This window comes from Phoca vitulina, unplaced genomic scaffold (genome assembly GCF_004348235.1).
Source record: "Phoca vitulina isolate PV1807 unplaced genomic scaffold, GSC_HSeal_1.0 scaffold7, whole genome shotgun sequence".
Classification (NCBI taxonomy): Eukaryota; Metazoa; Chordata; class Mammalia; order Carnivora; family Phocidae; genus Phoca; species Phoca vitulina.
Window position 1 is genome coordinate 29,803,284 of NW_022589710.1, and position 25,548 is coordinate 29,828,831.

The 25,548-nt window shown below is 41.7% G+C and overlaps 1 protein-coding gene across 3 annotated transcripts in view; it reads left to right on the plus strand.

The window, feature by feature from the left end:
• The window catches only part of TMEM260 (transmembrane protein 260), an 81,329-nt gene that overhangs the window by 50,390 nt on the left and 5,391 nt on the right, over positions 1-25,548 (plus strand). For 2 of the 3 annotated variants that reach the window (XM_032405179.1, XM_032405180.1), the window contains exons 13-16: positions 5,942-6,118; positions 7,618-7,671; positions 9,390-9,480; positions 13,401-13,756. In XM_032405179.1, the coding sequence (XP_032261070.1) occupies positions 5,942-6,118; positions 7,618-7,671; positions 9,390-9,480; positions 13,401-13,655 (577 nt within the window). In that variant the 3' untranslated portion in view covers positions 13,656-13,756. Of the gene's footprint in view, positions 1-5,941; positions 6,119-7,617; positions 7,672-9,389; positions 9,481-13,400; positions 13,757-25,548 lie in introns of those variants that run through there. The other variant, XM_032405181.1, reaches the window with a different exon arrangement.

The following is a 25,548-nucleotide window of genomic DNA, read 5'->3' on the forward strand; positions in this document are numbered from 1 at the left end:
ACATTTACTTAATAAATATTGCGTGGCCAAGATGCCCCAACAACTGCACAAGCTACGGCTGCTGGGGCATGGCCTCTTGCTGTTGCAGTCTTTCAGGGAGGGTTTTGGGCGGTGCCTGACGTATGAAGCGGATAATTACATTGTCATCCGGGAAGCATGGCAGTGTTGGTATGGACAAAATGTTAGAGACTTAAGGACGAGGTAGGAATTTGCCAAGTGGGCGGGAGAAGGCTGATTCAAGGGAAGTGCTTGTGTGAAGTCCTGGAAAGGGCTGGCTGAGCTCTAGGGAAACTGGGGGTGGCCCAGTAAGTGTGGAGCACGGGGCTTAGAGGGCTCGGTGAAGGGACAATGCGCAGGGAGGGCGGGGCCCAGATTGTCAAGGGCGTTATCCCATAGACGGGGTTGAGGCCTGGCCTCGTTATGGAAATGCTGTATGCTCCTTGGAAACTCTGGTGTAAAGAAGAGCAGTATCTGTCTTTAAGACAGCTGTCATAGTCTTAACATTTTGCTAAACTTTTTGGAATTCCATTCAGTACCATCAATTATTTACTTACACAAACACATACATTCTCACACACTCATACTGCACTAGCTGGGATCATACTTAGTTTCCTGTTCAGTTTCTTTTCACCTAATATCATGTCATAAACATTTCCCCATGTACTCCGAAAAGTGCCTTTATTACCGTCGCTTCTTGACTATTTAATATTCTTATATAGATGCACGATGACTTAACAAATATTCTATTTTTGGACATTTTTGTTGTTTCTAGACTTTGGCTATTATAATATAGCATGGTGATGAACTTTCTGGGCCATCAGTTTTTATTAATCTGATTAACCAAGGCCTCAAGATTAATGTTGCTTATTGGTATCAGTTTTTTAAATAAAATTTTTAGTTTAAAAAGTAACATTGTTCATTATAGAATAAGAAATTATTTTTTTAAACTAGAAAAAATATGGTTCTATCACTCAGAAATACAAATAAATCAAAAGTGCATATTTTTACAAAATTGAAAGCATAAAGCAGAATTCTGTTTTTTCAGTAAATATCATAAAACCATTTTTTAATGTTTTTACACACTTTTTGTAAATACTTTTAGTAGGTACATGTACTATATTTTAATAATAGAGGAATGGAACTATTAGATATTTAACGTATCTTAATTTTTAACTGTCATAAAATTATAGACTACATTAAATGACTTTGTGTGTATAGTTTTTCTTTGGAGGAAGTAGAAGTTTGAATTCTTAGGATAGATTCTCAGACATGAAATTACTAAGTCAGAGGACATGAACAATTGAAAGGCACTTGATAGAGATTTTTTTCCCCCAAGCATTGAACCATCAGCATCATATGAAAGCTCTCTAAACGGGTACTTTTTAAAAGGAAGGAAGCTAATATTAACACTTACTATTTTATTTTATTTTATTTTATTTTAACATGAAGTAAAATTTATCTTTTTTTGATGTATAGTTCTATGAATTTTAACACATGTATACACTTGTGTAACCCCCACAACAGTCAGGATACAGAACAGAGCCATGACCCAGAAACTCCCTTCTGTGTGGTCTATTCTCCATTGCTATAGTTTTACCTTTTCCAGAACGTCATGTAATGGACTTATAAAGTATGTAACCTTTTGACGCCAGCATATTGCACTTAGCATAATGCCTTTGACATCCATCCAAGTCGTGTGTACCGATAGTCTATTCCTTGTCATTGCTGAGTAGTGTTCCATTGTAGAGGTGTGGTACCACAGCTTCTTTATCCATTCACCTGTTGAGAGACATTTGACATTTGGGTTGTTTTCAGTTTGGGGATAGAGCTGCTATAAACATTCATGTACAAGTTTGTGTGTGAATATGGATGGGATTATTGAATTGTTTGTTTTCTTAACTATTGGGTTTTAAGAGTTCTTTATGTATTCTAGGTAGAAATCCTTTGTCAAATATGTGATTCATGAAGTTTGTAGCTTGACTTTTTATTCTCTTTGAGGTGTCTTTTGCAGATAAAAGTTTTCTGATTTTGATGAAATCCGGTTATTGGTTTTTTCTTTTACGGATCATACTTTTTTTCTTTTTTGGATCATACTTTTTGGTGTCACATCCAAGAACTCTTTGCCTAATGCCGGGTCACAAAGATTTTCTCATGTTTTCTTCTAGGAGTTTAATAGTTTTATGTTTTACATTTCAGATCAACGATCTACTTTGAGTTACTTTTCATAAGGGGCAGGGGATTAAGACAAGGTTCTTGGGGTTTTTTTATTGTTGTTTCTTTTTGGCATATAAATGTCAAGTTGTACTCATAGTTGCTGAAAATGCCATTGAGTGGCATTTGCATCTTTCTCTGTATTTACAGAAAAAGAATTCTTCTGAGTTTTTTATTGGTTTTAATTTGATTAGTGTTTTCATAGTGTATCTTTTTTTATCCTTTTGTTTTTAACCACCTATATCATATATAAAGTGGGTTTCTTGTAGATAGCATATTTATTATCCATTCTGACACTATCATTTCATTGGTGTATTTAGACCATTTGCATTTAATGTAAATATTGACATATTTAGATATATGTCTACTATTTTATGATTTGCTCCCAATTTGTTCCCTCTGGTTTTTAGCCCACTGCTCCCCCTTTCCTGCCTTATTTTGGAAAATTTGGTTTTTTTAGTACTGCATTTTAAATTATTTATTGAGATTTTTACTATGTCTTTTGGTAAATTTTTTTGTTTTACAGTTGATCTTGGGAATCACGGTATACATACTGAACTCTTCACAGTCTACTCAGGATTGATATTTTGCTACTTCAAGTGGAATATAGAAAATTTGCTGCCATATAAGTCCCTTTAACCTCCCCACTTTTGGTTGTGTTGTCATATATCTTATATCAGACATGCGATAATTTTTGTTTTCAACTGTCATACATACATTTTTAAATTTAAGAGAAAAAAATAGTCTAAGATATTTATGCAGATATTTACCAGATCCGTCGCCTTTCTTTTGATCCTGATAGTCCATTTGCCCTTTTGTATCATTTCTCTTCTGTCTGAAGATATTCCTGTAACGTTTCTTTTAGGGCAAGACTATTAGCAGTGAATTCTCTTAGTTTTCCTTTATCTGAAAATGTCTTTATTTCTTCCTCATTTTTGAAGAGTATTTCCAGATATGAAGTTCTGGGTTGTTCGTTTTGTTTTGTTTTGTTTTTTTTCCCCCACCAGCACTTCAAAAATGTTATTTTGCATCCTTTTAACCTACATGGTTTCTATTGGAGAAACCCACAGTCATTCAAATCATTGCTCTCTGTGTGCAATGTGTTGTTTTTCTCTGGCTGCTTTCAAGAGTATTTGTCTTCAGTTTTTAGCAGTTTGATTATGGTGTATCTGGGCATGGATTTGAATCTAATCTGTTTGGGGTTCACTGAGCTTCTTAAATCTGTAAGATGGTGTCTTTCACAAAATTTGGGAGCTTTTTAGACATTATTTCTTCACTTTTTCTGCTTCACATTTTTTCTCTTCCCCATCTGGGATTCTGATGACATGAACATTAGACCACAGGTGCCTGAGACTGTACATTTTTTTTCAGTCTTTTTGCTCTTGGTTTAAATTATATCATTTCTCTTGATCTGTCTTCAAGTTCACTGCCTGCCAGCTGTCTGTCTCTTTCTCTCTCTCTCCAGACTTAATATTAAGCCCATCTGGCAAATTTTTAATTTCCATCATTGTATTTTTCAGGTCTATGATTTCCATTCGGTTCCTTTTTATATCTTTTATTTCTTTGTTGAGATTTTCTATTTTTCCATTCATTTCAAGAGTACTTGCCTTTACTTGTTGGTGCATGCTTATAATAGGTATTTTAAAGTCTGTCTGACAATTCTCACATCTGTGTCATCTTGGAATTGACATCTATTGATTGCATTTTCCATTGTGAGTTGAGATTTTCCTGGTTCCTCATACGCCAAATAATTGTGGATTGTATCCTGGACATTTTGAACATTTGGGCCTTATTTAAATCCTAGGGAGGATGGTATTTTGTTTGTTGTGTTTGTTTAACGGACCTTCAGTCAGGTAGATCTCAGGCTGCAAGTTCTGACCTGCTGTCTGAGGCCTACAGTTCCAGTGTTGGTTCTGTTTTCAAAGCATTTGCAGTGCTATCTGAATCAATCCCTGTGTGTGCTGCCCATTACCCAGTCTGGGACCTGAGTGGCCATCTGTCCAGTGGCTCATTTCTCAAAGTCTATTAAGGGTCAGATCCATGCATGCTGAGCTCAGAGATAAGCCAGGAGTTCATACACAACTTTATGGGATGGCTCTCTTGACCTCCCTCCTTTCTGTCTTCACCCTGGCCCTTCCCCCTCCTTGGAGCCTTCTTTCCGGTTCTCTGGGCAGAAAACTGGCTCTTTAATTTCCCTCTTCGGCCATGTACTTCCTGTGACTGTCTATATGTGGGACCAGGCTGCCAGAGGACACAGAGAGGTAAAGAGCCGTGAGGATTTGCTCCCAGCTCTTGCAACCACAGCTCCTCTGATTAGAGAGCAATGTTCCTTTCCCTCCGAACTGTGGGAACCAGCCCACCGTTGTACTGCTGCCTTGTTGCTGGCACAGTACTGCCTGGGGCCTGGGGAAGAAGAGAATGGGGGCAAGCCAGGGCATTTCCTCTGCTCTCCACAGAGTTCCCTTTCCTCCTCCCCAGGCTTTTCTTGGAGCTCTTTTTGTCCTCACTTGGTATGTACTTCCGGGTTTTATGCTTCCCTTGAGTCCAGGCAAGGCAATACTGGAAGGGGAAAAATGGAAAACTCACCACAGGTTTGGTAGAACTTAGAATTCTGGTGTCTCTCCCCATCCTTCTTTACACCATTTACTTTTCAGAGTCCTCAGATTCCATGCATTCTGTCCAGGAAATCTGGTATGCAGTGGGAGAGACAGGGGAGAGTGTGCTTACTCCATCTTCCCCAGAACCAGAACTCTTCTAATGTTTGAATACTGTACTTTGTATCAGATGCCTCATTTAATCTTAAATGGGTTATACCCATTTCACAGATGAGGAGACTAGACACAGGTAGTGAAGTAATTTCCTCCAAATCATAGAGGTCATAAATGAGGGGGGAAAATCTAAAATCTAAGCCAAAAGTATCTTGTTTCAAAGTTCATGAAGTTTTTTTACTTTCAAGTAATTTCTTCTAATATGCTTCCCTGACCTCCCCACTTCGTAATAGCTACTCAGGCATACACCACAAATTGGAATAGAACTATTCAATTATAGTGAGTTTGAACCAAGCTTATTTAAATCATTTCTATTCCTAATTTTTGCAGGATTCAAAGCTCCTAATAGTTTATTCAACCTAACTAATTTTATTCAGCAAATATTGTGAATTAGCTAAGCATTGTGCTATTTGCGATTCAGAGTGAATTCAGAGATAGAGAGCCTATCCTCAGGATGCTTCTGGGCTACTCGGGGAGATTTGTGAATGGAAACAATAAGCACAATACACTAATGATAAAAGAGACAAAAAATAAAGTGCAATGGGAATTGAGGCAGGAGACATTACTTCTAAGTAGGGAAACAAATGCAGCCTTATATTTCCACCTGTAAAATGAAAAAAAAAAGGTGTCAAATAAAGTGTCTGTTTACATGTGAGACAGGACCACAGAAACCGTCACTCTAACAATGCTTGTCCCCAAGTGATTTCTTACAATGTTATGAACAGATCGGTTTTTATCGTTTATGTCTGTTAACTTCCCCCCCAAAATCTCCCCAGATAGCTTTTTTACACTAATACAAATTCTAAACAGCACGTTTAGGAAAGATTTAAATAAACCAGAAGGTTTTTGCAAATGGTTTATTGGTAACAGTTTAAGGAGTTAAAAATGACCCTTCATGAATTGTATTTATTAACATTTAGAACTTGGAGTTAAAAATATATGTATTTTTCTGTTTTCAATAGAAAAAAAACATTTGTTTGCATAGGAATTCATGAAGGCGACCCAACCTGGAAAAAGAACTATTCACTGTGGCCTTGGGGCTCTTGTGACAAATTAGTTCCTTCAGAGATTGTATTCAACCCTGAGGAGTGGATTAAACTTACAAGAAATATCTATAACTGGACTGAAGAATATGGAAGGTATGAACAGCAGCTGTATTTTTCATCAGAGCATAGCGGTTTTGTGTGCTTACTAAATTTTGAGATGCCCTGCATATTTTTTATTTTTTTTATTAGTTATTAATACTATAATACTAGTTATTTGCTGCCCATGCAAATCATTAAATAGAGAACATGTATTTCTTGTCCTCGTGTTTGAAGAACAGTAGGGAGATGGGAGGGCAAGGGGGGCTGTGGTTGAGTGAGCTTCCCAACAATTTGGGGCATGGCACCTTCCACTTCCAACTCTCGTGATGCCGTATTGTCTGTCATCCTCTGTCTCGCACCCTGAAAGCGGAAGACATCTATTAACTGCAGTAGAGCTTTACGAGGTACTCTGTGTCCCATGATAATTTGCACAATGCATGAACTTACCCTATTTGTTGTTCTTCAGGAATGGCAGATAACTTCTCTCTGGGGGACACTGGCCTGTGATGAGTAACTCGTTCTTCACAGTTGTTCGTCATTAGCCTGCTCATGTTGTTTGGGGCATGATCAGTCTTCCAATAAGCATCTCTACAGAGCTGATTCTCTCCCATATGGAAACTGAGTCACCATCTATAGAAATGTGCCTTCCTTGCCTATTTTTAAGTTATGGATTATTTAAAGATTCGATAATTATTGCTTATAATTCAAGAACAGGCAAAATGATACGAAAAATGCTACAAAGGGGTTTTGGATCCATTCGTGAGCAAACAGACCACATTGCACCAACCAGAGATGGATAAGTAGGTCTATATCAAAGCACTCGGTGACCATGGTGAGGAAAAGTTAGAAAATAATCTATTCTGGGCACCCAGCTGGCTCAGTCATTGGAGCATGCAACTCTTGATCCCGGGGTTGTGAGTTTGAGCCCCATGTTGGGCATAGAACTCACTTAAAAAAATAAAGAAAAGAAAGAATATAACCTTTTCTGCAAACAGCTGACCAAAGTACAAGTACCCAGCACCACTCACTATGTCCATTCCATCAAAAGAGACACATAATAAGAAAGTCTAATTAAGAGAAAGAAAAATTCAGCAGATGGTTCAGCCAGTGCCCTGTGATGGCATCCTTGCTCCAGCAATGATGTCAGCAAAGCCAGGAGCCCCTTCTCTCAGGCTTACCGCCTTGCTTCCCAGCTCTTTGGCTCTTGGCCGTGTCCGTAGAGCGACCCAGGCCTCGCCTCTGTCCCATTGCCCATCTAGCACTTCTTAAGGGACAGCAGGCTCTTCAGATGCCTCCAGCCTCTTCCCACTAATCCTTCGTCCACTCCCATGGAGCGCTGGGGCTCATTATGCAGATTAAGAACACATTTACCAAATGCTCCAATTCCTAGCGATCAGATTTCTCTAGGAGAATAAGTTTATTATTTCAGTCCCTATCAGTCCTTCAAGATCCAACCTATTTTATTTGCCTTGTAAGATTATAAACAGGGATTATATGTCCATAGCAATAAACGTAGCCAGCAGAAAAATGTCACTGTTTTCTTGTAACTGCAGGTTTGATCCATCTTCTTGGGAATCTGTGGCCGACGAAGAGATGTGGCAAGCAAGGTGACTAGCCCACACTTTTGTGTTTGCAGTCTGTTTTGGGGTCAGTGGTGATAATAAAATAGCATTTATGAGCAGTCATTTTGTTTGAGGCATTGTGCTGATTGCTGTACATTCATAATCTCATTTTGCCCTCAAAACAACCTATAAACCTATCAAGAAGTCGCTATTATCCCCGTTTTACAAAAGGACAAACTGGAGGTAGAGAGGTTACCTGTCCAAAGCCAAATAGCGACACGTGAGAGAGTCTGGAACTCGCGTCTGCCCACCCAGGAACACTGCTCTGCTCTGATGCTCTCCTGCCTCAGCTAAACCAGAGTGATTGAGGAGAAGTTGAAAAGGCCCCGAATCCATGGGTAATGTGCTAGTTAATTATGTAAGCACTTACTCAGTGTTTCCTAGAGGCCAGACACCATGCCGCGTTTGGAAGCTCCACCTGTGAATACGACACAATTCCTACCCTCAAGGAGCTCACAGTCTAATGGAGCAGACGGACTTGTTAAAAGGGATTTGAATGCAGGTGTGCTAGATGCTATACTTTCCTGTTGTTCCTGTATGGAACACTTCACGGGGACGCTGTGGATGCTCTTGGTTCCCGTCATTATTTTAAAATATTCGAAATACTGGGGCGCCCGGGTGGTGCAGTCGGTTAGGCATCCGACTCTTGGTTTCAGCTGGGGTGGTGATCTCAGGGTCATGGGATCGAGCCCCACGTGGGGCTCCGCCCTCAGCAGGGAGTCTGACTCCCTCCCTCTCCCTCTGCCTCTCCCCACTACTCTCTCTCAATCTCTCTCCCAAATAAATAAGTAAATCTTCAAAAAAAATAAATAAAATATTTAAAATATCTAACACTCACAGACTTTGGCCTAAATATAATATAAAAGTCCTCAGTGGCATATAGATGGGGAGACCAAGTACAAGGGAAGCATCTCCTTCAGGGAAGGAAGGGGGCCCACTCTGAGCCAGAGACTGTGCTTTGCAGTGAGGATTGAGTTATGATATAAGGGATTTACATAAGTTTAAAGAGGTTTTTAAAAAGTTGTCAAGAAATAGAGCTTCAAAATAGCAATTACAAAAATAGCCGTACTGCGGTTTATGCAGCAGTGTTCTTGAAAAAGTCAGAAAACAGCATATTGCAAGTGATCAGCCTAGTTATAGGGACAAACACTTGCTTTGAAGAACTGATCAAAGATGCGCCGTATGTTTGCACAATTCTTCACTGCGATTGAATGTAGGAAAGCTGGGGAAGAAATCACATAAAAGAAGAAAGCAGGTCATTATTCAGGCAGGTACTGATTTAATGGGTTTGCTGAAGACAATTTGGATGTGTTCATGTGGTCAAAGAGTCTAGCTACCTTTGAGGAACCAGTCACACATGGCATGAGCCGTTGCAATGGATACCTCCAGGGCTGTGCTGACAAACTCAGCAAGTACCCCCCTTCCCAGCTGCTCTCGCATGACAGTGACGTACATCTGGTGGAGATCTGATGTATAATCGTGACGATGAACTTAAGCTTTTTCCTAAAAGCTTTGGCAAGCAGTGTGAATGCAGCATGTTGGCAGTGGGGACACTTCTATGAATATGAGAGAGGAAAAAGTATATAATAAAGGGTTTTGTATGTTCTTTATCGGTGGGAAATCTGGCAGATATAGCTTTAAATGTGAAATTTGACAACATGATTTTAATGAAGGTTCCCCCCTCCCCCTGCCCCAATTCCCAGGATGAAAACACCGTTCTTCATCTTTAACCTGGCAGAAACCGCGAACATACCTTCAAATGTGAAGGCTCAACTCTACACTCACGCGTATAACGTACGTTACACTTTTGTATCTATAAATATGTTTGGTGGGAAGGTGGTGGTGATTGGAATGGGGAGTGTGTATCACAGTAGAGTTTTTACTTTGTCGTTTCTAGTCTTATTTGGCTTTATAAAGCAGTATAAATGGAAAACTACTTGTGTACCACAAATAATGTCTAAAGTAAATGGTGTGGTTGGCTGATGATACCCCCTCCCTAAAGATGCCCACATCTTCATCTCCACAGCCTGTGAATGGACGGATAGCCTTACATGATGAAGGAGACTTTGCACGTGTGATTAAGTTAAGGATCTTGTGGTAGGAAGATTATCCTGGATCGTCCAGGTGGACCCAGTGTAATCACATGGCCCTTCTAAGAAGGAGGGCAGGAGGGTCCAAGGCAGAAAAGGAGAGGTGATAATGCAAGCAGAGGGCAGAGAGAAAGATTCAAAGGTGCTGGGTGGCTGGCCTGGAAGGTGGAGGAAGGGGCCACAAGTGGGGGAGTCCAGGCAGCCTCTGGAAGCTGCAAAGGGCAAAGAAACAGATTCTGGAGCCTCAAGAAAGAACACAGCCCTGCTGGTTTTCCAAAAACCTTGATTTTATGTATTTTGACCTCCAGAAGTGTAAGATAATATGTGTATGTTGTTTTAAGCCACTGTGTTGGTGGTGATTTGTTACAACAGCAACAGGAAACCCATAGGGAACCATTGGAACAGGACACAGCCCCCACCAAACAAGTTCTGACAGGTTGCCCTCCATGCAAACGTCCTGCCCCTCGCCTCACTTGAAGCGATGGGTTCGTGGCTGGTTGGGATTTCCTGAGAAAGATAAAGGGTCTTGGAGAGTGGCTCTGGCACAGGTGGTCCTCGCTGGTGGGGAACAGGAGGACGGAGCAGAGGCTTGCTGTTGCTCTATTGTAACGAGCCCCTGCTTTTCTGCGATTCATAGCCCTGGGCTCTTCAAACACCTTCGGAGACCGTCTGGGAGCCTGCTGTCTAAGAAACAGATGTCCTGGCAAGGACCAGTGAGCCCCGGGCCCCGGAGCCATCTCTGTGAGCAACTGAGGTGTCCCTGCCACCTCTAGAGTGCTATGGGGCTACTCACCCAGCACTGGTTTAGTGCTAGGTCCGCATCGCACTGTGTCCCATCAGTACGACTCATCTTACTCCTGAATGTTGTGGTCAGGGGCTCATTGTTTATTCATGTATTCACTTACTCACAGAGCATTTCTTGAGCACCCAGTCTGTACCCAGTACTGTGGTGGAGACAACCAAGCATTGTCCCTGCTCGCCAAGAGGTAGCAGCTACAGAGGGAGACAGAAGATAGAGTCGTCAGGTACACTAGTCTTGTAAGGGACACGAAGGGTTTGCAGAGGAACCATGAGGAAGAGCAGGCTGTACACGCATCCACCTCCTGGACAGGGGCCGGTGAGGACGGGAGGGGAGCCTGCGGAGGGGACGTCCCTGGAGTGTCATCTTGAAAGATCGGAAGGAGCTGGTGGGGCAGAGTAGTGGGAGAGTGGGCCCAGAGGACAGTCCACAGGGACAAGGGCAGAACCCTCCGAGGTGCCCACTCGGGGACAGCAAGGGATGGATTATGGGAGACCGCAAGCTGGAGTTCTGTGTGGCAGTTGGCGGATCCAGGTGCAAGGCCTGCTGCACCATTAATTGCCGACTGTAAGTCAGTTCACCTTTCCAGGCCTCGATTTCTTCTAAAAATAAAAGTAGGCTTTAAGCTTTATCGATTATCTCTCATGTCCTTGTCATGTCATAGCCCGTTCATCTCTAATACCCTGTGATTGTGTGAACAACAAGCAGTATTTAGTGGGGAGAAATCTGAGACTTACTGTTATTTCATATTCTCGTCAGTGACCCGTTCCGTGGTCATTTGCCAGGCCAGTACTGAAGCTGATTCACGGATTTATTGTCCCTTTGGGCCTGTAAACTTTACTCTTTTCATTGGACACAAGTCCATAGGTCTCTTCTTTGCATATGTCTCCAGAGGTGTGACCTTGCTTGCAAGACATATAAGGTCAAATACTGGATGGGTCCACACAAATCCACCCCCTGGTACTGGTTTTTCAAGAACATTCTTGTTAGGTGTAAGACATTTTTGTTGTTATTTATAGTATTCCACTCAATAGCTCATACAGAACTTTAAGTTCGGGGGACCTTAAGTTCAGGTGTAGTGGGGGAGCAGGGAATACCCCTATTTTCTTTAGGAATACATTTGATAAATGGGTGTCCCCAGTAAATAGGATAGAGTCTGCTAAGACAAATGTCACAGTAACCCATAGAGGAGGAAGTATAGTTCCACGTGATGAGAAATGACCGGCTTCTTAAGATACAGCACACGTGGCTTAATGGGCTACCCCGAATAAGTTGATGATGTGTCGGTAACAAAGTGTTCTAGAAACAGGTAGTATGCTTGTTCCGATAGCTAGAGACTAAAATGGGGAGGACACGACTGAGCCTCTCATTCTCTTGAGCCATTGGGGAAGGGCTGGCCTCTGTTTTGAACTCCAGAACTTGGTAGGACTTCGAACACTTGGGAAAGTAAAGAACCTGAACAGTCCTGAGCGCCTGCTCTGTGCCTGGCAGCGCGCCGTGCACTTCACACACATCCCTCATCGGAGGGGCGCTCAGGAAGGGAAGCAATAGTAGAGTAAACAGACCACGAGGAAAGGTAGAGAAACACTGGATATTTGACTGAGAGAACGGAAGAGTAGGAGGCTAGCTTCAGAGCTTTGATGTACATGCAAGTGCAAGGTGACTGTTCCCTTGGTTCTGGAGGGAAAGAAGCGAAGGGGGAAACTGCTTTAAAAGCCAGCTTGAAGACTGACACTTATTAAATACTGAAATGAGACATGGAACATGAATTCTGCGGATTTTTCCTGTGGATGCTATTTAAAAGTAGGTTAGGTAGGGATGCATTTATCTGCCCTGGAGTAGAAGTTGGGGCAATAGCTAGTATCTTGGGTCCCTTTCAACTGAATGATGTGATGGATACAGTTCTAACCGCAGAAGCCCTTGTCCCTCGAGAAAGCATCGTTCCTTGTTCTGTGCGCTCGCCAAGTCTGTGGACGACCTCACGTTCCTGCAGATCCGACTCCAATTTGCCAGCCCCCAAGAAGGCTGTGGAATTTCCACATAAGCAAGTCTAGTATTCCATTGTGCAGATTTGGTTCTGCTTTATTTGTTAAATTTTAATGTTTCTCCCTGGAAAACTCAGTATCAAAGACTCAAACTCTGTCCAAATTCATACGATCTCTGATGTTGCAAAACAAAATTCCTGATTTCTGTGGGCAAAATGTTAACTATCGAAATTGTAATTATAGGGCGCCCTGAAGATTTTTAATATCTCACTCTAAGGATGTCTCTTAAATTCTTTTACGCCCAGCCTATTTGATGATGGACTTGTCTGAGCTGGCTTATGGTTGCCATTGTTACTGCTGTTGTTTTTAATGAAGAGAGAAATTTATGTGAAAAGGAGGGTCAAAATTTAAATTCCTTCCAGTTCTTTTTCCATGCAGTTTTCTAAAGAAAGCTATTTTTTTTTTCTCCAACAGCTAAATTTAGAGTTTCAGCCTTTCTGCCTGTTGAGTAAATAGCTTTCCATGAATTAGAACTAAATCCCTTTCCCAGAACATCTTTCTGGAGGAAGAGCATTTTGTCCTGACACAGTGTGTCTTAGGTTCCCTCTGCAACATCCGAAAAACCCCAGAAGCAGTTTTAGATGAAGCACATTTGCCTCCTGCCACTGTAATAATTACAGTCACATTCTTGCATCTTCTGCATGGCCTAGCAATGATTCGATTTTTACTATAGGCTGTGTGGATTTTCCTTCTTGTGTGATTAATTCCTCTGTGTTTTTTGTGTTTTAAAAAAAAGTCAGGGGATAACAATGGAATACCAACATCTTTGCTGTTTTTCAGCTTTATAAGGAGATTGTCTCTTTACAAAAGGAACACCCAGTGAATTGGCACAAGAACTATGCCATCGCTTGTGAGCGGATGTTACGCCTTCGGGAAAGAGGTGCAGACCCTGAAGTCTTGTTATCTGAAACCATCAGACACTTCCGTCTCTACACTCAGAAAGCACGGAATGATCCACAGCTGCCTGATATTTTCGTTGCTCTAAAGCACCTAAGAAAGGAATTGCAAAGTCTGAGAAATAGGAAAAATGTCTGAGGCAACAGGATGTGAAAAAACCTGCTCATCGTTCAGCTTCCAGAATTCCAAAGTCCAAAAGTTTTTCCTCCAAGAAAAAAAATTGTAAAAAAAAAAAAAAAGAAATTGAAGACTCAGTCATTTCCCAGATAGGGTACAGCAGTACTGTTCAGTGGGGTGTTTGAGTGATTGCGATGTGCTACGTATGCAAATTCTGTGTATCCCTTGTCACTTAGCATTTCAGTGAGAACCTTCCAGAAAACCCTCCTACTTCTTCTGTCTTTCACCTAATGACTTTGCTTGAATAGATGCTAGAAGAGAATGGGCTATTTTCATGTACTTTAAATATCGACTGTGAATCGTTTATTGGGATCAGTTTTGAAGATTGCTTATTGCTTATTGGGATTAGTTTTGAAGATTAAATTCATAAAATATTAATACCAGACCAAAGACACATTTTCTGTTTCTCAAAAGTGATTTTTTTTTTAAAAGAGTGAACCTTGCTCTGCTTCAAATTAAAAACTTTTTTTTTTTAAGTAGCTTTGGTTGTTACATAATCTCACACTTCAAGCTAAACACCAACCCAGTGAATATTTTGAAAAAAGTTGGGAGTTTTATTGTCTTTGATAATTCTCTGAAATCGTTAAAAAATAAAGCTGCTAATTTGCTTTCTTTCAGTTGCATAATGTGGCAAATAAAAAGGATTTTGTATTTCCTTAGTTAATTTTATATTTATGTTTTACTTCTGTTTGGGCTCATAAATCCAGGCCCAATAATTAGTAGGCTCCTGCTGCCAAAATGCAAAAAAAAAGAGGAAAAAAAAAAAAAGGCGGGGACTGGGGGGTGGGGGGGATGGGGAAGTGGTTCAATAAATTCATTTCTGTTACAAGCATCTTTTATACATATTACTAAAGAGAACATAGTAAGAAATGCAAATAATAGTTCTTTATTTTATTATGACAGTTAATTAATAGCAACCTGTTTTAATGAATAAAGTCACTCCGAGTCCTTCAGCACTTCCTAAGTAGAGGCCAGAATCTGTAGGGATTCTTTTCCCCCCAATTGTATAGTTCCTAGACTCCAAGCGCTATATAGGCCCCTGTATAGAAATGCTCACTAATGAAGAGGGAGGGCTAGAAGCTTGTCTGCATTCAAAGATCACTGGTGAGTCATTCAGCAAGAAAAGGCCCCTTACCAGGAATAGTCACAGTTCCGTGGCATTGTACTAGCAAAAGGGTCTGATCAAAGGTCTCCTGCGGAGCTTGCATGGTTCCCTTTCATACCACGACCATAATTAAAACCACTAATTCTCTTTTAAAATGCTGCAGGATGCCATGTAGGCATCTGTCTGGAGTGTCCTTTGTGATGTCATAAGCTGTTAAGGACCAGTGCCGAGGGCTTTTGAGTGAAATGCCAGTCATGAAGGTGCTTCAAGACAAGGGTGCCTCTCAGAGCTTGACAGGGTCTTGACTGCACAATTCGAGCTGCATTTGCCCCTTGTCAGCTGCCAGTAAATAAATCTCAAAGGGGGAAAAGCTGAAGTTTCATTACCTGATCCATGGGGCTTTGTTGGTTTTGGCATCACACAGGGGAAGCCCTTGCCCTTCCATTCTCTGGATTTGAAGATGTCCATTGGAGCCTGCAGCGCCTGGACAGGGTTCAGAGCGGAACCTTTTGAAGAGTGTCAATAGTTGTAACAGTTCAGCTGTTAGGAAGACAAATAAATGGAGGAGCTCATTAATCCGCTTTTGGCTCTCGGTGCCTTTTGCCCTTTTATCACAGCCTTATTAGGCTCCTACTCATCTTGAACCAGAAAAAAATGAATTGGAGTTGTTGAGTACTAATTGGCAAAGACTTTTCATCATGGGCCAAGAACTTTCACTGACTTGAAAGTAACTTCTCCACAGGGAAGAACCAAAAACCTGGTTTACCTTAAAACAAAAACCTGTTGAGTTCGGGGTGGTGTAAAAATTTAAGGAAGCGTTGATAAATTGTCTAAGTTTATCCATTTGAAAGAAATCGTGTGAGGTTTCTCTGGATTTGGATTTCCACTTTTCTTAAAGAGGAAAAGTACAGTAAAATTCAAGTGAACATTCCCGGGACATGTGTTGTGTTTCTCGGGTCGGGAGAGATGGCGTGCATGGGTGAGGTGACGGAGCGTCAGTAGGTACGTGGGCGTGAATATGCATTTGGGCATCTGTATGCACGTGGTGTCGGAAGGACCTTATGGAAAGGAAGATTTCCTGTTGATGGCCTTGAGGATGGCAAGTGAAGGCCTCTTTTCGAGGGTACCTGCCCATTACGTTTGTGTCTATATGGAGGCGCTCTGTAGATAGGTCTGAATATACTTCGTGTAGTGACTGTGGTCAAAGTTTGCACAGATCCTTCTGAATAGTACTTTGTGAACAGTGGCTTTGGACCGCTCTCTGTTTGAGAAAGCACTGATACATATATGATGGCCCCAAGTCAATAGGATTGTAATAATTTAAATTGCTAAAAACCCTCAGTACATGCAAAAAACAGCAAGCTGAGCTGACTTGGACACGTTGGGCTTCATTCCCAGATCAGCTATTCTGAAGCATTCTTCCCTTTCTCTTGTGTGCGGTTAAGCAGGTCGCTTTCTCTTTCTTTCTCTTCCTTTTCCTTGGCTGGTGCACGAACACCACAAACCCTGACAGAAGGGGTCTCCTCTAGTCTAACCCCCTGACATGGGAGAACATGTGAAGGAGGTGACTTCTCATGCAGGATTTGGCCAGGATTCTCCTAGCAATGTCCCCGGAGTGCCGCGGGTTGGCAGGACGACAGGAACCCCACAAGGCCAACTTCTGCCTGGACTTTGGCCTGAGGAGCAAGTGGGAGCCAGCAAAGCCAGCCGCTCTCCCTGGGCTGCGGTGCCCTCCTGCCGGGCCCCAAGGCTGGCGCACACGAGTGCAGGGACCGAGGCTCCGTGCCCTCTGACAACCCCCCCCCCCCTCAGCCCCACGCCCACTGATGGGAGCTATGCTCCGTTCTTACTGTTGACTCTACTCTTCTCTTTGTGGCTTTCAAAGGTCCCATTTTAACAAATGCTTTTGTCCTATGACTCAAAATAAAGCTCAAATGGAAGGGCATCATTACTAGTACACTTTCTTGAGATCTTCTGATAGACACTGTGAAATGTTATCTCTGTCCATCTTCCTAGTATTTTCTGATGATAGAACTGTTATGTTTACTTAGCCATTACGATATCTAAACAATTGAGTGTTAGGGTGATTTTTTTGATACCCAGCTGATTTCTTTAAGTCATCAGGCTAGGATATATGAAGACTAGTTTTTTTAATTTATATTTTAAAAGTTAAACAATGTGAGTCCTTAACCACAGTACCCACCAATATCCCTTGGAATTTAGAAATGTTAATACTTTTAATATTCAGAAAAAAAGTTTTAATACCAAAGGTTTAAAAAAAAAGGATCCTGTTACAACAAATCCTTTTACTCTGTTTTGATGCCGGTATATTTTGTAAATGCACCAATGTAGAGTATTACTGGTCTTCCAAGTGGCTCCGAGTCCTATGGTTAGGGGAAGAAAAGAAATTCCGGCCCAGGAAAAGATTCACACGCTTTATTCATCCTCATATTTTGTTGTGGATGCAAAAGCATTCTAGAGCTTATACTCACAAACAAATAAGTAATGTTTCCAGGGCTTCTGGGAACATCTAAAGGCCAAGATCTTGGCACAACATTAGAGAGCAAACAGGGAGCTACAGCTTTAGCAGCGATCATATTCAATAAAGATGTCATTGTCAGTACCCTCGAAAGGTCTGTTTGATTTGGATCAGCATAGGACGGTGTAAAAAAAGCCTCAGGAATAACACAATGTGCTTACCTGGATATAGGAAAGCAAACTAATAGGAATATATCTTGAGAAAGGGATTTTTCTGAAAAAAAAAAAAATTCTGATTGCTCTTCAACACTGTAATGTACATCTGGTGCAAAGGATATGTACAAGAAGGGTTAGCGTTTGTCATATTGCGAAAAGAAAAAAGTGGGGGGAGAGATGGGTAGAAGTTCCCAAACTATAAATAGGAAGCCCTCAATTATTGACCTATAAATGGAGTCACCTGGATCTTTTCCTAGGATCCCAAGTGTTATTGGTTGGGGTTAATTTTCAGTGACGTAGGTATTGTGATGATTTTAGAGAAGTCAAGTTGATAAGGTGGAGAAACTTGCAAGATACGGATCAAACACATAACTGGCCCAGGTTTCCACCCCAGGGATGGAGCTCCTCCAGCAACCCAGTAGTCTTGCCTTGTCCATAGTCACCATTAGGTGAGGAGGATGTTAAATAACATTCTAATGAAAGATAAATAGAAATCCAAATCTAAGATTTAACCCTTTCATAATTTCAGTTGTTTATAATTTGCTGTAAATCTGTATAAGTAGTATCGGGGAAAGAAGTACAATAGATGGAGTGTAATCTCTATATATTCTAGATTATAAACTGATAAATAGACATTATGTCCTGTTTTTGAAAATATGCACACCACAATCATCTTCTATGTAGAAGTGTTACCTAAAAGGAGGTGATTTTGTAATGGAACGTTTTAAAGAAGATATTTTGAGATTTCTCTCATCTCAATGAAATATTCCCTGGATGGTTGAACCATTGGAAATACCCTTCTACCTGTGGTTGTTGCTTCTATGGGAAAGTGTGAGCCATTGAACCCCAAAGGGAACACTGCTTGGGAAGTGAGACCCAGTTTGCTCATTGTGGGCTTATGGTGGGATGGGACCTACATGGGTCACCTGGTACCCTAGATCCTTGAGTGTCGTTCAAGACACAAGAAATCCCAGTGATACCCTGGCATGCCAAGATGTGAACTCAAGAACTGCAACAGAGGGCCATCTAGGATCTGAGGATAGGGTAAAAGATGCAAGGACTAGAATCTTCTTGCAGTATCTCCCCTCAAAATAGGTTCCAGAAGTGGAAGGAAAACATTATATAATTGTATTATTTATTAACAGTGCTTTTAAAAGTTAATATACAAAAAACAAGGGCTCTTTTAAAATACTCAAGCAAGGGCACCTGGGTGGCTCAGTTGGTTAAGCGTCTGACTTCAGCTCAGGTCATGATCTCGGGGTGGAGGGATAGAGCCCCACATCGGGGCTCCCTACTCAGCAGGGAGTGTGCTTGTCCCTCTGACCCTTCCCCCACTCGTGCTGTCTCTTCCTCTCTCAAATAAATAAGTAAATAAATAAATAAATAAATAAATAAAATCTTTAAAAAAATACTCTGGCAAAAGCTACAGAAACTTTAAAAGGGGTTGTTTATAAATGGAAGATGATTAATTTATCAAAACACTAGGGTTCCTGTGACTGAAGAGTTAAAAGCCAGTCCAATAGGTGAGAGGAAGTTTCAAAAGTTTTGTTTATAAAAGAATGAAAACCCAAAGTTCAACTATGCAGCACTTAAAATGGGAAAGTTCACTGATGGAGAGCACTTGTACTTAGCGGTTGTTTTTATTTAGTGTGTCATAATTTGTTTGCTACAATTAGAATACATTCCTTCAATATTCCTTCAACTATATAGCTACACAGTTTTTATATTTTTCTTTCAGTGATCAGAATTCTTTTTTTTTTTAAGATTTTTTAATTTATTTACTTCAGAGAGAGAAAGAGAGAGAGAGAGCACAGAGGGAGAGGGAGAATCAGACTCCCCGCTGAGCAAGGAGCCTGACACGGGGCTTGATCCCAGGACTCCAGGATCACCACCTGAGCCAAAGGCAGACATGCTTAACCAACTGAGCCACCCAGGTGCCCCCTCAGTGATCAGAATTCTAACCACTAACCTGCACAGTCGCCTACATTCCCCTTGAGGCCGTTCCTCAGAGTACAGGATTGTGCCTGGTTATGGTGTTTGTCAGCCTGGGTCATGGAGTCAATTTAGTGGAAATTGGGACCATCTTTTTCTTAATGAAATAGAATAAAAATATCAAGATGCATCTGAGGTAACAGGGGTAAGTACTCTTTCATGAGACTTTCAGTATCATTCCTTCCGTGTGTGTGTGGTTGCGTGTATAACACATAGATCGTGCTATGTATTTGTGTGTGTGTGTGTGTATAAACACTTGCATATAAATATATACATGTATGTGAACCAGGTCATAACATAAAATTTCTATTTCTTATTGTGGGTCACAGAAAAGAATACACTGGAAAGCCAGTGGCTGAGGAGAATTTATCCAACTTTATTGAATGTGAATGCCAAAAAGTTGGTAAGGGGGCGCCTGGGTGGCTCAGTTGGTTAAGCGACTGCCTTCGGCTCAAGTCATGATCCTGGAGTCCCTGGATCGAGTCCCGCATCGGGCTCCCTGCTCGGCAGTGAGTCTGCTTCTCCCTCTGACCCTCCTCCCTCTCAGCTCTCTGTCTCTCATTCTCTCTCTCTCAAATAAATAAATAAAATCTTAAAAAAAAAAAAAAAAGTTGGTAAGGGATCATCTAGTATAGACAGCGCGACGATTCCAGTTTAGTGAATGAGGAAACAGGCCTACACTCAGTAAGCGACTTGGTTTATGTCACATCGCTAGGTAATAGCAGAACTGGGGCCAGAGCATGAGCTGTTTGGCTCAATAACTGTGACTTACATCACAGCTAAATAAAACCAGCTACATACCACTGTCCACTGTGTGTCACATTAAAGTCCCCAAATAATATGGCCATATTAAAATTATGATAGACTTTTCTAGAGGTAAATGGTATCTAAAATCGAGAACTATGTTGTAGGATATTGTTTAAAAGCCATACACTGAGCTGCTTTCTTCCCCTTCTCCAAACCTCGGGGATAGAATTTCTTTCTTTCCCTTCCCTTTTAGATAGAGCCTGTATCCCTGGCCTTTGGCAGAGAATTTCCCTACCCATTCTGGATTTAGGAACATATACCCAAATTAAAACGCTTTAAGTGTGGTAAGAAAAAGTCACTTTGAAATCTTGGAAGTTGTTGGCATAGATTATATTGCAGCTCAATCAGCTACTGAAAACTCCATTTGAAAAATGTTGCACTAATTTATATATTCCTTACCCCTTCTAAGCAGGGTTCAAAACATAATAGTATTTCTGTGTTTTACAGAAGGAAATATGTCCCAGCTCCACTGGAATTAGACTTTTCTTCCCAGAAACCAAGGCCATCTAGAGCTAGTGTTCATGATTGTTCCGTTCGGTTCGGCCCACTCTATTAAATTTTTTAAGTGTCCAGAAAGGCAGATTCCTCTCTGGAGACCTAAATGTCTGGTTTCCTAATTGTGAACATTACCAATTCAGTGTTTAGGTAATAGTGATTGCTTCCAAATTTGGCTCTTGAGTCCTATGTATGATTTGTAAAGATATATAACAATGGTAATATCAATAACTATTATGGTTGTTGATAAAACAACTAATTCCATTTAGTAGCCATTGAATGGCTTCAATGATCTGAAATCCCCTAAATGTCCTGCATTTACTGTCAGAGTTGGAAGTAGTTTGGCCCTTCATCTTTGGGAGGCAGATACGTCTGGCAAAAACCCTTGAGACAAAGACCACACGAACCATGCTGCACACGCTCTGGGGTAAAGGTAAAGGTGACCCGTTCTGCAGGGTTAGCATTTATGTGACAGTACTTTTCTCCTTCTCCACGTCCCTTGTGAACCCTCAGTTGATCCACAGAACCTGAAGCTGTTGAATATTATGAGCCAATAACAAGGTAATGTGTGAACAAAGCAAAATGTGTGAACCTACGCAAGAATCAAACAAAACTAGAACTTTGTTTTAAAGCAATTCATGAAATTTTGGTAAGATGGAGAGTCTATGTTCCTTTTTTATTATAGTGCAGGATTGTTACAGAATTAAAGAAATACCCTAACAAAAACCTTTGTCTCGTCCCTGAAAGTGCCCATCACAGTGCATGGTCTCCTGCAGGAACTCACCACGGCCTCCCGCAAAGGGCAGTTCCAGTGCCGATTGCCTGGATGGAGAAGAACATGCAAGGATGTGTGCCTGCCGGGCTCATTTTGTCCCCAAAAGAGCAAAGAGCAGGAACTTAGTCCTTCCCAGCTCTTCCATTCACTCTCCCAGGTTCCAGGCTGTTCCAGAAAGCACAGGCCTTTTGTGGATTGCACTAGAAGCACTCTATAGTATCGTGATCAGAGCTAGACACCCAGCTCTGCCATTTACTAGCTGCATGACTTGGAGCAAGTGTCTCTGTGCCTTAATTTCCTTTTCTGTAGAATGGGGAGAGAAGAGATTTGCCTGATGGTCCGTCTGGAAGGATGAAGTAGGTTGCTATGTATAAAGTGCTTTGAACATACCAACTGCTCACAGGGCAAGCTGTTTTCATTAATATGCCAGCAAAACCAGCTCCCATCCATTTGATACACCTGAGTAAAATAAGTCTAAAGAGCCTCCTGCTGCCGGCTGCTTTGCCTCTCTCGTATATTTAAAAAAGGCCTCGGTAAATACGCATCTGGAAAACTTCAATAAATAGTTCAATTTAAATTACAATGGTAATTATAAATAATGTGTTATTTAACTTATACGGAAAACTGGCCACTAGAAGAGAGTAACCAAGAAGCACTGAGCAGATGAAGAACTGAAAGCAGTCCCATTAATAAGGAAAGCATCTCAGTCTGCGAGCGCGTGCATGTGCACGCCTGCGCGCGCACACGCGAATACGATCCCTCCCATGTGACCCCAGTACCATGACGGTCCTTCCCTCTTCCTGTTGGCTTCCCTAAAGCATGGTCCACCTGGAAGGAAGCTTCAACGTTACTACCATTTGCCTTCTCTCCCCAAACTTAGATTTTGCCATCTACACATTTGATCTGGATCTGATTCTACCTTCCCCCACACAACGTGGATTCTGTTGGTCCCAGAGACCTCTCGAAGAATGGTCTCCTCGACACAGCTTCTCAGAGCACTTAGAGGACTGACATGGAAAGAATTTTAGAAAGCTTCGAGTCCTGAACTCAGGACCGCTGCTGGGCTTTTAAAACCACGCTTGGGACAGAGTCATGGATTTCCCAGTGGGGATGAGTGGAGTGCCCATCAGTATGTTCTGCAGATGAGTACTGCATCCACTCACCCGTTTTGTTTTTTTTTTTAATTCATTTCATCAAAACACATTTTTTGAGTTGCTACAATGTGCCAGGCCTGGGTCTTAGGTTTTCAGAGGAAGAAGGGAACCAGACAGACAAGGGCCTGTCCCCTGTGGAGTTTCCATTTTCAGAGGGGGTGAAAGCCAAAATGCAAATCTTACAAATCTGCCCAAGGGTCCTTTTCACCACCACTACTACTCTTTAACCCCACTGAGGGTATCCCACCTGTTTCTTCACTGTTACAAATGCTGATTGGAAACTGCTTGCCACCACTCCCTCCATCCAAATGAACAAGTTCCCACCCATGGAGAGGTCTGCATCTCATTTTCAGGTTATCTAGAGCCCTGCTGAGTCCACAAAGGGCTGCACTGGACCCACGTCTTCTCACCCCCCCCCCTTTTCCCCACCACCATCCATGATACTCTGCCTTCCCTGCCTACCCCTTGTCCTACAGATCTCAATGGCACCGGATTAAAAAAACACTAGTGCTGGGGCGCCTGGCTGGCTCAGTGGGTACAGCGTGCGACTCTTGATCTCAGGGTTGTGAGTTTGAGCCCCACGTAGGGTGTAAAGATTACTTCAAAACAAAACAAAACACAGTGCTGTCTACCAATAGCAAAGAAATGTTCTCACTTCTCCCATCAGCACCCATAGTAACAGAGAAAGGAGGAGACAGGTGTGAGAAGCCTGTCACGTGCTCTTAGGCACGGTGCCTACCTCTGCTGAGACCCACCACTCGGGTTCTAGACATGCATTCAGGCCTTCCACACGGGCCCTCGCTGAACTTCACTGCAGGAAAGGACCAGGTCCCACTTCTCCAGAGCAGTGAGAAGAAATTGGCACTTCTGTAGTATTCTTGCCCAAAATGTATACCCTCACTTTCCTTGTGAGAAAATATCACACAAACCCAAACGGAGGGACATTTCACCAGTACTCTTCAAAAGTGTCAAAGTCATGAAAGGCAAGGAAAAACGGAGAATGTCCCGGATTAAAGGAGACCAAGGAGACATGACAACTACATGCAATATGGGATCCTGGCTCAGGTCCTAGAACAGAAGAACGATATCAGGGGGAACATTGGTGAAATTTGAATTGAAGTCTGTAGTGTAGTTAACAGCATTGTACTTAACAGTTTCTTGGTTTGGATCATCGTACTGTGGTCATGTAAGATCTTAAATTAGGGGAAGTTGGGCGAAGGATATTCAAGAGCTCCCCGAACAATTTTTGCAACTTTTCTGTAATTCTAAAATTATTTCAAAATAAAAAGGTTGTGGGTTTTGTGTTTTTTTTAAACTTCTTTAAAGGCAAAATACTCCTTTTCCCTCTTGCTCCTCATCATTCTGTGTTGCCTGTTTTAAGCCTCAAGATGAACAGTAGTTAGAACTGTAGTCTTTACTACTTGGGCACACCATTGATCAAGAGGCAAGTTCCTTAAGGCCAGAGGTTACAGGCCTGCCACCAGCCCTGCCATTGGTGTAGGTGGCCCTCATTGGCCCCGGACCTGAGTTCCCTCCTAGCGGCCACCCATTGGGACCTGGGTGAGGACGGGGCATCTCCAGGGAGCCTTTGGCTCTGTTTCCAGCATCTTAGGGAGGCTCGGCAGAGGTCTGTGGGATTAAATTCCCCGCAAGCCACTGGACTTGCACCCAGTTTAAAGACAGCAGGATCTAGTGTCAGGATTATTCCTGTGGTCCCCGTTTCTCTCTTCAGGCAGTCTCTACAGGAGGAGAGGGAGTGAAGGAGAAGCCCCCTTAATACCCTAATTCTTTCCGAAGATGATTCAGGTTTTTGTAGCTTCATTAGCATTTGCAGATAGAAATACATTTTAAGTGGCATTATGCTAAGTAATTATTCTTACAGGATGTGAAATGAAACACATTTTACTCAGCATGAAATTATTCCTGCCACGTACTGAGTTTGGTGACAGCTTGAGAGTTTGGACAGTGGGTTGCAAGAAGGGGAGAAGCAATCTATGTATTAAAAAAGAAATTCCACCCAAAATACTCCACCAAAGGTAAGTCCTTGTAGCGAAATAATTTTGGCTGGATGGAATATTAAACCTGCTACTATAAATTTCACGCCTTGCATTCCTAAAGCAGATGCAGTGTGATGATGCCAAAAATTAACTGGAAATAATGCGACTTGCCTTGTGTACTCTATCCAGTAGAGGGCATAGCAGATAAGCGTTGTGTGCGTTGGTGACTTAGCGACTGATAAGGCTTGTTTGTAATTGCTTCTGTAAAGATATGTAGCAACATGCTTGGATGCTTATTTACATTTAGGAATGTGGTTTGGAATAGGAGGTTTAGATTTATAACTTTGTTTTTGTCTGTCAATACATGGGAGACTTTGGGTTGTTGCGAGCATTATATTTACCAATGCGCAATGTTAAATTGCTGGATTTAATTGTTACAGTACAGTGAATTATTCTATTATTTCTTACTTTTTTATCCTAAGGAAAATTCAAACTTTCCAGGCTTTAGGGCAGGATAAAATGGCTCTGAGCATGTCAGCGTCTCAAGAGCACATTATTTTCTTATTGGATTGTATTAACTTTACAGATGGAAATTTGAAGGAGAATTAGAAGGCTTAGGGATGGGAAATTTGGAGAAGAAAAGAATAATGTCTTAAGATTTCTGGAGGGGTTAACTGGTAAGTCATTTTGAAAGCTGCTGATGCTAATTCTCATAGCAAGAGACATAGCAGACCCTAAAATTATCAGGAACGAGGCACAGAATCGCTAAGAAGGAAGAGAATCTTTGTCACACTCAGAATTGCCAAAGGATTATTCAGGTTTCCTCTTCTTCTCC